At 42.6% G+C, this 17,593-nt stretch overlaps 1 protein-coding gene across 1 annotated transcript; it reads left to right on the top strand.

Annotated features, from left to right (window-relative positions):
• The first annotated feature begins 720 nt into the window (after positions 1-720).
• On the top strand, positions 721-17,450 carry LOC112436431 (immunoglobulin lambda-1 light chain-like). The gene is made up of 6 exons (XM_076876715.1): positions 721-943; positions 1,036-1,368; positions 14,713-14,763; positions 16,120-16,431; positions 16,564-16,638; positions 16,992-17,450. Exons 1-6 carry the CDS (start codon positions 901-903, stop codon positions 17,138-17,140), a joined length of 963 nt encoding a protein of 320 aa, XP_076732830.1. The 5' UTR covers positions 721-900; the 3' UTR covers positions 17,141-17,450.
• The last annotated feature ends 143 nt before the right edge of the window (positions 17,451-17,593 follow it).

The raw sequence follows: 17,593 nt of genomic DNA on the forward strand, positions 1-17,593 counted from the left end.
GAGATGATACAAAGGCAACATTTGTCTTATTTCTCTTTCAGGAATCAAAAAGTACTTTTGTACTGTTGTGTAAATGTGTGTGTAAAGGTGGATGACTGCCTGCTGCAGATGAAATCTAACCATGGCTACAAATAAATGAAGCTGACGTGAAACACAGCCCTGTTTTTATTACTGTTTATAGATATTAGAATTGATGATCATCATTTTAATGATTCTTAAAAAGGCTTTAATGAATCCTTCAGTCTGAAACCAACTTGGAACAAAACACATTAGAAGATGTGGGAAAGAACCACAGTGTGCACATATTTAAACACACAACAGAACCACAGTGTGCACATATTTAAACACACAACAGAACCACAGTGTGCACATATTTAAACACACAACAGAACCACGTGTGTTTGTTTCAAATAAGATTTCACTGTAAATGTTGTTTAATCTGATTTTATTTTAATCTATTTTATTTACAATGTTTTCTTTAATTTTAAATGTTTTTTACAGCATAATAATGTTTTATATTTGTATTTTTATTTATAGTTTAGTTATATTTAGTTTGTATATTTAGTGTTTTCATCACAGCTGTTAAACCACAGATAACAGTGTGTGTTAGTAAATTCACAGCAACATGAATGTTTCTGAGTGTTTGTGCATCATGTGACCCAGATTTTTGGATCTGCTGTCAGATTGAAATGAAGACGATGAAACCACAGCAGCTTCAGCTGAGCTGTCAATCAGCAGCAGCAGTCTTATCTGTGGGCCGCAGGGGCTGATGGGAGCTTTGAGGACCTGTTAGAAACCACGTGGCCCTCGTCTGATCTCACAGCTCGTCCTTGTTTGGCCTCAGCTGCATCAGAGCGCCACTTCTCCCCAGGTTCACCAGAGGAAACACCACTGCACAAAATGCTTTTCCTCCCAGCTGCTGCTCTGTGCTGTCTGTGTTCAGGTGAGTGTTTCCAGCCAATCAGGAGCCAACAAAGTCAACCTGTAACAAACACTGTCACACTAACCTTCATCTATCTGTCTGTGTCTCTACAGCACTGGTTACCATGGCAGCAGAACAACTGATTCAGGATGATTTAACATTGACCAGGAGAGTTGGACAAAGTGTCTCCTTCAGCTGTGGAGGGATGGAACAGTGTTATGAGACTGAATATGGATTCTGGTACCAGAAGAAAGAAAATGAAACCTTTAAAGTAATTTTGCGAATTTATACAAATAATTGTGGAGTACACTCTCGCTACGGTCACCCTCAGAAAGAAGATTTCTTAGTTGCCAAAAAGCATAACAGCTGTGAGTTGAAGTTAGAAAAAGTTAAACCTGATCATTCAGCCACCTACTACTGTAACTGTGTTAAAGTTGATACCCACAGTGAGAAATGATCCCTGCAGCCTGAACAAAAACCAACAGATGAACAGATGTCAAACAGTGTCTGTGACAGGAAGAGAGCAGTAAACCACAGCCCAGCTTCACATGTTTCACCTCCATCTCAGAGTCACAAACATACTGAGCTCAGGGACCATTTTTATTTACTGCTGTCAGAAATTCAATTCGATTTATTTCTGTTTAAACAGATTTTTCATCCTGTTTTAAGACAGAAACAAGAGGAACAGATGACATCAAACTTCCAAATGTAAACAAATGTATCCTCAGTCCCACAAAAACATTTATTCAAAGTGAAAGAAAAACAGATTGTGTCAAACTGAGTCAAAGTCCATCCCTCATTCACAGTCTTAATGTTCTCTTCATGAAAACTCTTCCAGCAGCACTTGTTGTTTAACACCTTTCAGTACATTTAACCAGACACTTGGACTGATGTCAGGTCAGGATCTTGTCCTTCTAGCAGCGGCTCATTAGGACGCTGATTTTGTTGGACACATTTCCATCTAGTTGGTTCTGAAATTGTCCAAACCCAGCAGGTCATGGCCGCCCTGACCTGGTTGTGTCAGAGGTTTGTTCCCTGAAAAACAGAGCTGCTCCTTCCCACTGTCTGCAAGTCCTGCTAGTAAGGAAATGTTGTACATTTAGTGTTTCTCTTCATGATGTTGAAAGGTTTTAATTCCCTCTTTGGTTTTAAGTCCTGTTAGTCGTGCTTTATCCTCACATAGAGAATTTAGGAAACATGTCGTCCTGAACAAGCAGCTTGTATTAAGATATGTGGTCTGAGCCTCCTTCAGCTTTCAGAATAAACATGAGTTTTACATGATTTAGTCTCTGACTGAAAGTAAACAGGAAGGAGATGAAAAGCCAACAGAAGTGTCCTGAAAGACAACCTGAGCAAACTGGTGGTTTTCCTGCAGACTAAGGAAAACTGCAGGGTCAGACCTGCTGCTTCCACCTACAGAGCCTCTGTCAGTGCCCCAGGTCAGCCGTGGTACAATGTAGCTGCTATCAGCAGTGAGTGAATGTGTGAATGACTGAATGTAGTGTAAAACGCTTTGGGGTCCACGGGACTAAGTAACAGAGATGGGCAGTAACGCGTTACTTGTAACGCGTTACTGTAATCTGATTCCTTTTTTCAAGTAACGAGTAAAGTAAGGGATTACTATTGCAAAATCGGTAATTAGATTACCGTTACTTTCCCGTAGGAACGCTGCGTTACTGCGTTACTAAAACCGTGATTTTTTTTGCGAGAATGTCTCATGACAGTGACGTAAGCAAGTGCGACGTTGGTGACAGCAGCTGTGTGCAGATCAACAATGGATAATATATCGAGTGCGGGAGAGAGTATGAGCGTGCAGCGTTTAAAGTGTGGAAGTACTGACCTTACTTTGAGTTTGATTCCATAAAAAGTGACAAAAACATTAGTGTCCGCTGTGCGTGGGAAGAAAACTTCTTTTTACAGCGAAAAAAACCCCTAAACTTCCGAGCAAGCACCGAGTAGCTACGACGTGATGGGAAACTCACAGAGACACTCGCGCGGATTCTTCAACTGACCGCAGCACACCTACACCAGGGTAACCCTCCGCCTACCCTGCTCCTGCTTTACAGGTGAAAATAGAGCAAAAGGACCGCTGAGTCTTTGACTTTATTTATTTTCTGCTGTGTTTTACTTGCATCTGTTTGAAAGAGTGAGTGAAAACACAAAAAATATTTTATTTTATGTGCTGGAATGTGTAGAAAATAGGTTTAAATGTTAAACTAATTTATTCAAGTCAGAGAATGTTGCATATAATTAAATGTTTTGCTTGATGCATAAAGTTAAAAGATTAAAACTGATAAAACAAGTTAAAAAAAGAGACTTTTCCATTTGATTACATTTTGTATGATGGATTATGTAGAAAAAGTAGAATTGAGCTGAAAGATCTATCACTTTATCACCTCTTCAGGTTGTAAATCGTGTTTTTAAAAAGTAACTAAGTAACTAAGTAACTAAGTAATTAATTACTTTTGAAAATAAGTAATCAGTAAAGTAACGGGATTACTTTTTGGGGGGAGTAATCAGTAATTAGTTACTGATTACTTTTTTCAAGTAACTTGACCAACACTGCTAAGTAAAGCCCTATACAAATACAGGCCATTTACCATTTAAGTTGTACTTGATGTCCTCGTCCTGGCTGATGTCCTGGGATTTTCTGCACTACAACCACATTAGTGTTCTTCTTCATGCCACCTTGTGAAGTATACCTCAGCCTCATGTAGCAAAACACCACCACAGCATGATGCTGCTGGCAAAGTGTCATGTGACCTGGGGGTAGAAAGAGATTGAAGCCCCCCGACCCCCCCGCTGCCACCTGTTATTACAGCTGAGAGGGTGTGGTGACAGGAGGCTAAAATACAGCAATTTTCATTTAATATTCTCCAAATATGTTAAAAGCAAATAATCTGGTCTGTAGGAATGCAGGGAGATAAGAAATGTCATCAACTCATCTTTCAAGTGATTCTGAATCAGAGAAATAGCATCAAGTGTTGTACACTTTGAACACAGAACCATAATTTATATGTGATCTTACTGAAGATTAATTATGCATAATTGCACCATACAGATCAGAATATTAAATATAAATATGTTTAAGTTAACCAGTTTTATGATCCTGAAAATTAGGCCTCTGAGAGTTTGTCCTTTGAGTGTGTGTGTGTGTGTGTGTTTGTGTGTGTTATGAGACACGCAGGCACCGGTTTCTTCATCTCTGACTTTTATAATAGTGGAACCCCGGCTTACAAAGACCCCATTTAATGAAAAGTTCAAGTTACGAAGGCACTTAACGGCAATATTTCTGCCCGTGATACGGCAAAATGCCCACGTAACGACATAGATAAAGAAAAAAAAATTAATTAAATTCCATAATGTTATGTACATGTACACGTACGTATGTATGCATGTGTAACCCACTCCTGGGTAAGTACACCTCACTCTAGATTCGGGGATGAGCTGGACATGAGTGCGAATAATCATAACACACAGAAATTTCAGACTTTGACAATAACAGTTTTCACAGCAAAACAACAACTAGGGCCCTTAAAATAAAAATTTAAAATTGTCCCTTTGAAAGTATTTGCTAGTTGCAACCTTATAGTTCAGTTTGTTCCTCAGAGTTTATAGAGTAGAGGGTCAGTCAAGTCAAAACACAGATCGAATGAGGGAATGATCTGCAATGATCTGTCAGTCAGCAAAAAAAGGGTGAAGTTTCACACTTAGTGTTTTTATAGTCTAGAGTGCACTCTTTTTATCCGTTCACTGTTGCCAGCCGGGGTGACTGGTGGAATCCTACCAGAAACCAGATAAACCATTGGCCGTCTGACTGGTTGTGCAGATCTGGATCCTGGAAATCACACTGGGAGGCTCGCCATCAATTGGAATCACTGGTCTTTTCTCGTGGAGCTCAAAGCTCACTAAAAGACCTGACATCCTGAAAAATTGTAGTACTCGAGACACGTGGAACACTATTAACTTAGCCGCCACCTCTGCTGATTTCGGCAGCTCTGTCTAACATTCAACTCACTATTGAAATGTTAGCCGATAACTTCTGAACACTCTTTGACAACTTTTATGAAGCCTTGCTTCCGTAACTGCGGCAGTTTCTGCTGCTAATCAAGATAGCTTCAGATTTTTCTTTTCCTCGAATGGCTGGTATCAATACCCCATGTTAAAACACACAACTTCCTGTTAACCTTCAAATTAAAAGCTCCTGCTAGGCACAGCAGGAAGTGTGGAAATAAACACATTTTTTCACTTCTTGTGACAATAAAATAAAACAAATAAAAGAATGATTCTGAAACTAAACAAATACCTTATAAAGCTCATCTTATTTTTACCCGTTTCTCCAGCTGGGTTACACATGCATACGTATGCTTTCTTCAACCTCCACCACCTCCTCCTCCACCAAGAACTTCGTCTGCAGCCGGTGCTTCGACTTATGAAAAATTTGACCTACGAAAGACCCTCTGGAACGAATTAACTTTGTAAGTCGGGGTTCCACTGTATATGATTTATTTAAAAGAAATTCATATTGAGTGAACTGTGACTGATAAACAGTAAAAGAATGTGTTTGTGTGTAACTGGAGTAAAAAAGGACAATGCCAAAATGAATGTTCTTGTGAAAATGTCCTGATGGAAGTAAGGTTGCATAAACTGCATAAAACAAGATGTGAAGCATATTTTCATGTGTATGTAATAGAATTTTCTGTGTTAAGATTATTACAGAAATGAAGAAAATGTAATGAAGGTGTCACAGGCTCGGTCTCTGACCCAGTGTTTTGAGTTTTATTTTGTAGGTTTGACGTTTTCATGTTAGTTTGGTGAATATAAGTTTGTGTTTATTCTTATTTTGGGTTTAGTGGAGGTTTAGGTTAGTGATTATATATCATCTAACTCCATGGTTTCTGTTTGTGGTTCCTTGTCCAGTCTCATGTGTTTTAGGTCTGTTAAGCTTTTGTTGTCGTGTATAAGTCTTCATGTTCTCTATTTTATTTTGAAAAGGGTCTTATGTTCTGTGTTCGTGTGGTTAGTTTTACTCTCCCCTGTGTCATTATGTTTCATTCCAGCTGTGTCCTCATGTGTCTCCACTTCCCCTGATCACCTCATGTGTGTATTTAAGTCCTCAGTCTTCCTGTGCTCAGTGTCGCGTTGTCTGTGTTTCCTTCTGTATGTACCCCTTGTCACAGTTTCCCAGTCAGGTCACAGTAAGTTATGAAGTCCCAGTGAGAGTCCTAGTTTCCCAGTTTATGTTCAGGTTTTCCCTCAGTTTTGCATTTTTGTGAATTTTCAGCCCTAAATAAAGGTTGGCTTTTCGTTAAGTGCAGTTTTGTCTCCTTGCCTCTGTCTGCGCTTGGGTCCTCTACTCTCTCCACACGGTCTTCCCCCTGCAGCTCGTGACATGAGGTCTTTAAGCAAACTTTTTTTTAAAAAAAAGTTAGAAATAGATGATAAGGTGGGACATTGTATGATCAGATGTCAACAACTTAATTGGATGGACAAAATGTGAAGATCTCCAGTAGGAGAGGATTCAAGTTTTTTATTTGTCACAAACAGGTAACAACAACCAGAGATGGGCAGTAACGCGTTACTTTTAACGCGTTGCTGCAATCCGATTACTTTTAAAGTAAAGTAAGGGATTACTATTGCAAAAACGGTAATTAGATTACTTTCCCGTAGGAACGCTGCGTTACTGCGTTACTAAAACCGTGATTTTTTGCGAGAATGTCTCATGACAGTGACGTAAGCAAGTGCGGCGTTCGTGACAACAGCTGTGTGCAGATCAACAATGGACAATATTGTCACGGTCTGGCTGGCAGACCGTGGGGGTGTAGGGAAGGAGGACCCAGGCGCGGTGCTCTGTGTGTAAACAGTGCATTTATTTACAGTGTATGAAACTAAACAACAATAAATCCCCGTGCTTTCCCCAGACTCCCGTGTCGTGTCTTCTCCCAGTGTTTGTGCTCTCCGCTCCCGTGTCTCAGCACTCCCTGTGCTGGCTGCTGTCTGGCACTCCACCCCTCTCCTGGGGACACAATAGAAGCAGGACACATACAACCGCGGGCATACACACACACTAACCAAGCACAACTGGGTGACTAACGTGGAGTCTCAAGCAATGATCCCGCGTCGGTGGGAGCTCCCGACGAGGCCTGATCAGCAGCAGGTGTGTGGCTTCGGGTGTGGCCAGACCGCCAGCAGGGCCACACCCACCAGGCCTGAAGGCGCCCGTCGAAACACACACACACGCAAACAGGGAGAAGGACAGCAACACCAAATATACATACAATAATAATATAATTCATAACTGCTCAGGGATCCTGGGTCGCTCAGACCTCCGCCTACCCTACTCCTGCTTTACAGGTGAAAATAGAGCAAAAGGACCACTAGTCTTTGACTTTATTTATTTTCTGATGTGTTTTACTTGCATCTATTTGAAAGAGTGAGTGTTAACACAAAAAATATATATATTTTATGTGCTGGAATGTGCAGAAAATAGGTTTAAATATTAAACAAATTTCTTCCAGTCAGAGAATGTTGCATATAATTAAATTTTTGCTTGATGCATAAAGTTAAAAGATTAAAACTAATAAAACTAGTTTTAAAAAGAGACTTTTCCATTTGATTACCATATAAATAATGACACTGGACGCAACGTGTTCGGGTGATGTTTCCCAACTTTACTCGTAACCCGGAAGTTCCCCCACACACAGCCTTATGGGAACAGTAGTCTACCGCTACACCTCCTCCTTTTAGCTAAAGACATACTTCATAACAACTCTAACAGCTCACTAGAACAGAAATGGGGAGCATCATCAAACGTGAAAATTATACACATCCCACACTTGTTCACTTACATTTAAACGAAACACATTATTGTAAACATCTCCAGCAGCCTAACCCAGCTTTGAATAGGGCATGAATGGATAACTTCAGAGAATTACACATCCAGTCTTTCAGGAGGTCTCACCACTCGACCAGATCTGGTAATAGTCCCTGTTGGTCTGAGGTGGCTCCTATTTCTCCTCAGAAAACCCCTGTCTGTCTCTACCACATAGGATCTGGGAGCACGGGCAGGTCCAACTGCTGCTCCAGTGGTTCCTTCAGTGGTAATCCACACTTTCTGTCCTGACGATAGTTCCAGAAGTGGTCTGACTCTATGTCTGCGGTTGTAGTGTTTTGCCTGCTCACGCCTCCCCTCCTCATCTTTTTTGCGAAAAGCCTGTAGGTCGGGCCACTTTGGCACCAGCTTTGCCACAGCTTGTGGCAGCGTGGTCCGCAGTTGTCTCCCCATTAGCAACTGCACCGGCGAGAGCCCATGTTCCAGTGGGGTGGCCCTGTACGCTAGCAGTGCTCTGGTGTAGTCACAGTCCTTTTTCCACAAGTCTTTAATGGTACGAACAGCGCGTTCTGCCTCCCCATTGGCTTGGGGGTACCTGGGGCTGCTCGTTTCATGTGTGAACTGATACTCTTTGGCAAAGTGCTTGAACTGTTCTGAGGAAAATTGCGGCCCGTTTTCCGATACGACAGTCTCGGCAACACCATGTCTTGCAAAGGCCTCTTTTATATCATTAATAGTGACCTCTGCTGTTGTGTGTCTCAGTTCAGCTATCTCAATGTACCTTGAGAAAAAATCAATAATCAGCAGGAAATGTTTCTTTGACCACTCGAACAGATCCATACTGACTTTTTGCCATGGGCGGTCAGCAACAGGAGTCACCAGCATTGGTTCACGGCACTGTAACCTGTGTTTTTGACATGTTTCGCACCTGTCTACCATTTGACGTATTTGGGTTGAGATGCCCGGCCACCACACCAACTCTTTTGCTCTGGCCCTGCATTTTGAAACGCCCTGGTGGCCTTCATGCAAACGTGACAAAACCTCTGCTCTCATTTGAGGTGGTATCACGAGTCTCTTCCCTTTCATGAGAAGACCATGGACTAGATTGAAGTCCATTCTGTATTGCCAGTACCCCTTTAACTCTGGATCTAGTTTACCTTTTTCTGGCCAGCCTGTCCCACATTGATACACCACCTTTCTACACAGGTCATCCATTTCCTGCGCAAACTTAATCTCCTCCAGCCTTTTATCTGTTGCTGGGAGATGGGAAACTACACCGTCCACGAAAACCTCCACCTCTTTTTCCAGCTGAAGATGCCCCAGCAGAAGGAGGCCCCGCCAGCGGTGCTCGTGAGAGAGCATCAGCAGTGACGAGGTTCTTCCCTGGAACATGGACAATGGTGAAAGTAAAGCGCAGCAGCCTGAGGCGGAATCTCAGGATGCGTGGAGGCAGGTCGTCCAGGCCTCTTGTGCTCAGAAGAGGGACCAGGGCTTTGTGATCTGTGATTAGAGTGAACTGTAATCCCATGAGATAAGATGACAGTCGTTCACACGCCCACGTTACAGCGAGCGCCTCCTTTTCTGTCTGCGAGTAGCGTTTCTCTGTGCCTGTGAGACCTCTTGAGATATATGTGACCGGTCGCCAGGAGTGGTCAGACTGTTTCTGAGTGAGAACAGCTCCAATACCGTATGGCGATGCATCTGCAGTGACTCGTGTATCTGCTGAGTTGGAGTACTGAGCGAGCACTTCCGGAGAGCTTAATATCCTTTTTAGTCTCCTAAACACTGTTTCCTGTGGCTCCGCCCATATCCACTCGTTTCTGTCTTTTAGCAGTTCCTTTAATGGTGTGGTGATTGTGGCTAGTTGTGGCATAAACTTGGCAAGATAGTTGGCCATGCCCATGAGACGGCGCATATCTGCCGCACTCTGAGGCTGTGGCAGGTTATTGGGATCAGCCTGAATGCCTTTTGCTGACACTTTGTGTCCCACAAAGATTATTTGACTTTTGGAAAACTCACACTTCTCATTCAGAGTGAGACCCTCCTTCTGAAACTTTTGAAGGACACAGTGCAACCTCTGGTCGTGCTCCTGCCTGTCTCTGCCATATATAAGCACATCATCGGCGTGACAAATCACCCCTTCAAAATCTTCCAGCATCTGTGACATTCGCCTTTGGAAATGTTCCGGCGCCGATGCAATGCCAAAATGAAGGCGGTTGAACTGAAACCTTCCAAAAGGCGTGATGAAGGTAGTGAGTGGCCTTGACTCTGGCGTGAGCGGAATTTGCCAGAATCCAGACCGGGCGTCAAGCTTTGTGAACACTTTAGGATCTTTCATCATCGCTAGTGTTTGATCTACTGCTGGGAGGATGTGTCTTTCTCTTTTGACTACTGTGTTCAGGGGTGTGAGGTCCACACATATTCTGGGGGGCTTTCCTGCTGGTCTGGGGACCACTACCATGCCAGAACACCACTCTGTAGGCTCAGTGACTTTGGAGATAACACCCATTTCTTCCATTCTGTGCAGCTCATTTCTCACTGCATCTCTGAGGGGAAGAGGAACACGTCTTGGGGCAGATAGGGCTATTGGTACAGCTCCTTGCTCTAGCTCAATGTGATAAGGCTCCCTCAGCACGCATAAACCTTTAAAAACGTCTGGGTATGCTGCCCTGAAATCTGTCACCGATTCCGTTACTGTGCTTACTCTGTACACAAGGCCTCACACGCTGGCCTGCTTAGCAGTGGCTGTACTAGACCTGACAGACGTCTTGAGAAACACTGCACCTTTTCACTGCTAGCTGTGCCTCGAAGCAGCCTTTAACATTGAGTGGGTTACTGCCCGGCCCTAGTAACTTCTTTCTGGGTCTCTGCAGCTTACCATCCCTGTCTGGACTGTACAAACCCTCTGGAATAGATGTAACATCCGCCCCTGTGTCGAGTTTAAAATATACATTTCCCCCATTTAACTTGACCTTTTGCACCCAGGGCTGTGACCTCCCGGTCTCTACTTCACCCAAGAACACACAATCCTCGCTGTCTGTATCTTTCTGATTTTCTGTCACTTCGCGTAGCGCTGCAGCTTCACTACTGCGACAGACCGCAGCAAAGTGCCCTTTTTTCTGACATTTTCGACACTGTACCTCTTTGGCTGGACATTCTTTCCATGAGTGTTTGTTCTTGCGACGACAGCGGCCACATTCCTTTCCACTTTGCTTGATTGGCTTTTGTTCTTTCTTCTGCCACGTCTGCGTTTTCCCGCGTGTTGTATTTGTCCGTATTGTGTCCATGTTCAGTGTTTTCTCCACTGCCGCGCTGCAGTGAAGTATTGATTGTTGTTTCTTTACCGTTTCGCTCTGCCTAACTTTCTCAATGGCTTTAACAAGAGTCAACTCTGAGTCCATTTGCAGCAGCTCGGACAGTCTTTTGTCTTTTATGCCACTACAGTTCTGTCCCTTATGAGTTCGTCTTTGAGTGCTCCAAATGCACAATTTTCTGCAAGTTTGTGCACAGCAGTTATGAACGACTCTGTACTTTCCCCAACCTGTTGCCATCTGGAGTTAAACTGTGCTCTTTCAAAAATTACGTTATGTTTTCCTACGTAATGTTTTTCAAATGCCTCTTTGACAGTTGCATATTTCTTTTTATCTGCATCGCACAGTGGTAAAACTGCCAAAACATCAGCAGCAGCGTCTCCCATAGCGTACAGGAGTGCGTTAACTTGATACTCGTCTGATTTGTTATCAAGAGCGGTTGCAATGCGAAATCTTTCGAACCTTCTGATCCACTTTGGCAATTTGGCAGGATGAGAAAAGTCAAATGTTTCTGGGGGTGTTATTTGTACCGTGGTCGCCATCGTGACGTGTGGATCTCTGGCTTCCTCGCGTTCAGAATCCAAGCTTTCCGGTGCGCCGACCCCGTCTCCTCCCTCCGACATGTGAGGCTCGTGCTCGACCGCGCGCGCACACGCGCCCTGTTGATAGCGCCGCTCACAGCCTCGGCCGCGCTTCACCTGCATGCCGGTCTTGTTCGGGTTACCGATGCGAAAACTTCTCTCGCAGTTAACTGCACCGTACTGTACTCAAAAAAAGAAAAAACTGTGGAGACCTCCGTTCGCACTTCTGACACCACGTATAAATGATGACACTGGACGCAGCGTGTTCGGGTGATATTTTCCAACTTTACTCGTAACCCGGAAGCTTCCCCCACACACAGCCTTATGGGAACAGTAGACTACCGCTACAATTACATTTTGTATGAAGGATTATGTAGAAAAAGTAGAATTGGGCTGAAAGATCTATCGCTTTATCACCTATTCAGGTTGTAAATCGTGTTTTTAAAAAGTAACTAAGTAACTAAGTAACTAATTACTTTTGAAAATAAGTAATCAGTAAAGTAATTTATTACTTTTTTGGGGAAGTAATCAGTACTGATTACTTTTTTCAAGTAACTTGACCAACACTGACAACAACACATCACTACCAGCAGTAAAAAGTTTAGGCTCAGAGCCTCAGATTCCAGCAGAGATGATTGATCGCAGACCAACATGCGAACCTGCAAACTGGTTTTGTAATTTTTTGCCATGTTAGGGCAAAATATCAAGAAGACCTGGATTTCCACTCAGCACAGAACACAGACATGAGGATGTCCAACATGTCTGTGGCCTGGGCGGGGCCCTTTCTCGCCAATATGTCTGTGAAGGTTCTCTGTCATTCAGGTCATCATACTCTAAGACACTTGAAAAAAAGCATCTGGACGTCTTTAAGTTTCTTGAAGATGTTTCACCTCTCATCCAAGAAGCTTCTTCAGTTCTAGGGTCAAATGGTGGAGAGTCCCACTCCCAACAGGGCTTAAAACTCTGGGACTCTCCACCATTTGCTCTCAGAACTGAAGAAGCTTCTTGGATGAAATGTTTTCAAAAACCACAGGAGAAGATGAGTGGAGGAAACGCAGACAATCCAACGTGGAGCAAAGGCAAACACACACAATAAATACACAGAGGGGAATGAGGGAAAAGCACAACAAGAGGGACACACAAATGAACGTAGTCAAAGGAGCTTGCAAAGAAAAGCATCTGGACTTCTTTAAGTTGCTTGAAGATGTTTCCCCTCTCATCTGAGAAGCTTCTTCAGTTCTAAAGTCAAATGGTGGGGAGTCCAGTACCTCCTCTTTGACTCCCATCACCCTCTGGAACACAAACTTGGAGTAATTAGGACCCTACACCACCGGGCAGAACATGTTCCCTCTAAGCCTGAAGGGAAAAAGAAGGAACACACACATGTAAAGGAAGCACTTAAAACATGTGGTTATCCTAACTGGGCTTTTATAAAGTCAGCAAAGATGCACAGAAAAGAAGATCAGACACCAGCGAGGGAGGATCAGAAGGACAGACGCAACAACATTGTCATCCCCTATGTAGCCGGTGTATCAGAGAAACTCAGGAGAGTTTTCTCCAAGCATGACATCCCGGTGCATTTCAGACCCAGCAACACGCTCAGACAGAAACTGGTTCATCCCAAAGACAAAACTCCAAAACACAAACTTAACAACGTGGTGTATGCTGTACAGTGCAGCGAGGAATGCCCAGACCTCTACATTGGAGAGACCAAACAGCCACTTTACAAGCGCATGGCACAACACAGAAGAGCCACCTCCACAGGACAAGACTCAGCAGTCCATCTGCATCTAAAGGTCAAAGGTCACTCTTTCGAGGATGCCAATGTTCACATTTTGGACAGAGAGGACAGATGGTTTAAAAGAGGAGTGAAAGAAGCATCTATGTCCACTGTGAGCGACCATCTTTGAACAGAGGCGGGGGTTTACGACACCAACTGTCTGCCATCTATAATCAGTTTTGAGATCCTTCCCAGACGCCTTAACGCCCACTCACATCCTGGGCCATCTGACCTCAGGAAATCGCATGATAAGGTGAGGCCAGGTTTCACAATGAGCTCACCCGAAACTCTGGCTGATTGGGACCCACACCCAATTTCACACCTTGGCTCAGGCGATTAGAGGATCATCAGGGGGTCCTTTTGTCCCTCTGTGGGGGGAAACTCCCACTAGGTTTATATCTGGGACTCTCCACCATTTGACCTGAGAACTGAAGAAGCTTCTCGGATGAGAGGTGAAACGTCTTCAAGTAACTTAAAGAAGTCCAGACGCTTTTCTTTGCAAGCTCCTTTGACAACTGATTTATAGTTAAGCTGATCTTACCCAGCAGACAATGTAGAGTTCAGAGCCGGTATGGGTGAGGGGACTCGCCCAGACAGAGGAAAATGTGCAGGACAGAAGAAACAGCAAAGGAAATCCTGTCAGTGTTGAAAATAGAAGAGCCTGTGCAGACCAACATGTTTCTCTTCTAAAATACACCAGGTGTGGTTTGAAGGACGCAACAAAACCACATCAGAAAGACATCAGACTCATCACATCACTCGCTGGATTCACTGGATTCTTTTTCTTTCACCATTATTTGGAACAAAGAGAACAAACGTGACTGGTTTGTGTCATTGTGGTGCTGCATGGCCCACTTTCTCCTGAGATTCAGTTCACAGACAGATGTTCTGATAGTTTTCTTTACAATTTGCTGCTAGAATTCAAAATTGATTGTGTGATTAATGATGGTGAGCCAGATGGGCCAAACCATGATCCTATCAGCAGCATGTTTCATTGTAGTGGTGCATCATTGATGGGATAAATGGACTGGTGCTTATATAGTGATTTTCTGTTTTCATGTGGACTAAAGTAGTGGACTGACCAACAGACTGACATTAACATCAGAGCCGTGCTGCTAGTGTGGCTAAAAGAAAAGAGAAGAAGAGACAGTCATGTTGATATGAACATTAGAGAAACACATCATGGAGCTGAAATATGATCCTGCTTCCTCATTTGGACTCATTCACCTCAGCTGACACGTTCAACAGCAGACAGGTTTTTGTAGCAGTCTGTCTCACTGTGGGAGTGGGATGGTACTACCGCATCTTTGGCTCTGGAACTAAACTGTCTGTAACAGGTAAGAACAAACATTTATTTTCCTTCAGTTGTTTTATTGTAGAAGCTGAAAATGTGTTTAAAGTCAGTTTGTGCTGCTTCAGGCTTTACATGTTAGTTTTTCATCATTAGTAGAGAATTCATCTGCAGCCATTGTTACATAAGAAAAGCTCAATAATCTCTGAAAACATGTTGAAATCTCACTGAACAACTAAAGTTATTCTTTATTTCTGCAAATATTAGTGATGTTACAAATATTTAGGATTTGATCCTCTCAGTGATTCTGCTGGTTTTCAACACAAGATCATATTTGATGATAAAATTAAATTAATATAGATTAACAACAAATATGGTTTCAGGAAATATTTGCTTTATGTTGAGGAACAAATATTTTTAATAGTCAAACATTCATGTAGCTGCTTCAAAAAGGTAAATAGAATAATAAAAACAGATACTGATTAGAAAAACTCAGAAATGATATGACAGATAAATTTAGGATGAATTTGACATCGTTAAACTCTGATATTTATTTCTGAGATGAAGTCGTGTGTGTGGATTTGTACGTGACAATAAAAAGTTAATAATACTTAATTTTCCAAAATACTTTAACATACAAATTTTTATTAAATATATTTTGTCATATAATTTGTATTTTATGACTAAAAATATCTTGAAGTATATCTCATATTATTGAAAAAGTTTTATTCAACATTTCAGTTTTAGTGTTTTAAAATAGTTGCTACAGTTTTTTATTTGAATAAAAACATAAATTAAAATAATCACTGTGTTACTTTTCCAATTTTTACACAAAAATATTTAAGAATAAATTAGTCTGAAAGACAAATATGGTCTTTATGGTAAAATATATCAAAGACAAGAAGAATGGAAATTTTATCTGCTGAACTGAATTTTGTGAAATGATATTTAATTTTATTAATAGTACAAAACAATATGAAAAAAGATGAATTTATTTTTGGACAGAAGAGGATCTCTGTTAGAACTCGTGTCTAAGGACTAATAAGAAAAATACATTTTTCACTTGTATAAAGACAAATGTAAATATTTTAAAATTGGACTGAACTAAATTTCTATAAAACAATAAAAAGCAAACACATGACGAATTAAACTGAAATGAATTTAATTTGACTTTTAAAACTTGCTGAGTGTTCCTCATGTGAGCCATGATGACATGAGGTGATGACTGTGTTTGATATGAAGCTGAATCCAGTGTATGTAGTGAACTTTGTGCTGATGAGTAGTTTAGTGATCAGAGTCCATGTAGTTTCCAGGATCAGACTGAATGCAGTGCAGTGCTGGAAGCTGCTGCTGACTGTGTGAATGTGTGTCTGTGCTGCTTGTTGCTGCTGTCAAACTTCAGATGAGCAGGTAGTGAAGCCCGTGGTGAGCGTGTACCCAGCAGCATCCAGAGCCCACCTGGAGGGGAACAGCTCCCTGCTGTGTGTGGCCTCAGCCATGTTTCCTCCTCTGGTCCAGTTCTCCTGGAAAAGACAGAAGAAGAACGGCGGAGAAGCGGAGGAGCTGCCCCCTGCTGAGGGAGAGCAGCTGGAGCTCAGAGAGGCGGGACGCACCATTGCCATCAGGATGGTTGATGGGAGCCATTCTGACACATATAAATACAGCTGCTGGGTGAAGCACGAGGGGGGCACAGTGGAGGCCCGAACACAACAAGGTAATGAAGGCTTGGTGACTGTGTTCAGCAGTGATTCAGCTTCATGTGGAGATGCTGTCAAAGAGAGCAGAGCAGCAGAGGACTGACATTTCTCACTGCAGCTCCAAACATTTGACTCCTTTTCTGTTTCAGAGCTTCCAGCTCCAGCAGCCTCCTGTCCTCCAGAGAGAGAGCCAGCAGACCTGCCAGCTCTGCAGCCAGCTGACTGTAAGATCACCTGCTGCCTCTCTGCATGGACAGCTCCAATGTCCAATGAGGCAGCTGGAACAAGTTTAGGCTCTTAAAGTTGCACTAATTGATCAAATCTTCATCCAACAAGCTCTGATAAAGCCACTGTACACTAGCTGCTCAGCACCAAACAGCAGACAGACCATAATATGTCAGAGATCAGTTTGTTAGCTGCTTGTGGAGTTCTTCTGCCCCCAAGTGGACACAAACACTACATCAATTCATCCACTTGAAGAAGAAGCTGTGACTGTTTCTATTTGGACTTTTTCTCCTTGATCTGAGAGGAATAACCCGACTGTCTGTCTGTCTCTTTGTGTCTGTCTGTCCTTCAGTGTCCTTCCAGTCTCAGTGCAGGGTGAAGCTGCTCTGCCTGCTGTACACAGTGCTGATAGTGAAGAGTCTGGTGTACTGCTGTGGACTCTCTCTGCTGATGATGCTCACAAACAAGGGAGCGTCCACCAACTGCACACATGCTGACTGACTGTTTCCTGCTCGCCTTTTCTCACCATCACATCTCATCAATTCATCTCATTCATCACTTTGATCACAAATGTTAGTTATGATGTGTTGAGCTTATTTTGCCTTTTTCTTCAACAGTTAGAAGATCGTCTGAAATAAATACATCTTTACATGTATTGTTGCTCTGAGTTAGAATTCTTTTTGTGCTTATTGTGACTTTTATTGTAGTAACAAAAACCATCAGGAATATTTTTATCACAAGTTTTTGTTTGATTTTCAAATGTCAAACAGTGTAGTTGTGTTTGTGTGAACAATAAAGATTTGAAGATGAAGAGTTTGATTCTACTTTCATTGTGTGATCAACAACAACCCGTGTGAGTGAAGCACAAACTGACTGTATCCAAACTTGCTCTCCTGCAGCAGACGGGCTGTGTGGGTTTCTGCTCTGCAGCCTCCACACCGTTAGCTGTGGCTT

This window comes from Maylandia zebra, linkage group LG18 (assembly GCF_041146795.1).
Source record: "Maylandia zebra isolate NMK-2024a linkage group LG18, Mzebra_GT3a, whole genome shotgun sequence".
NCBI lineage: Eukaryota > Metazoa > Chordata > Actinopteri > Cichliformes > Cichlidae > Maylandia > Maylandia zebra.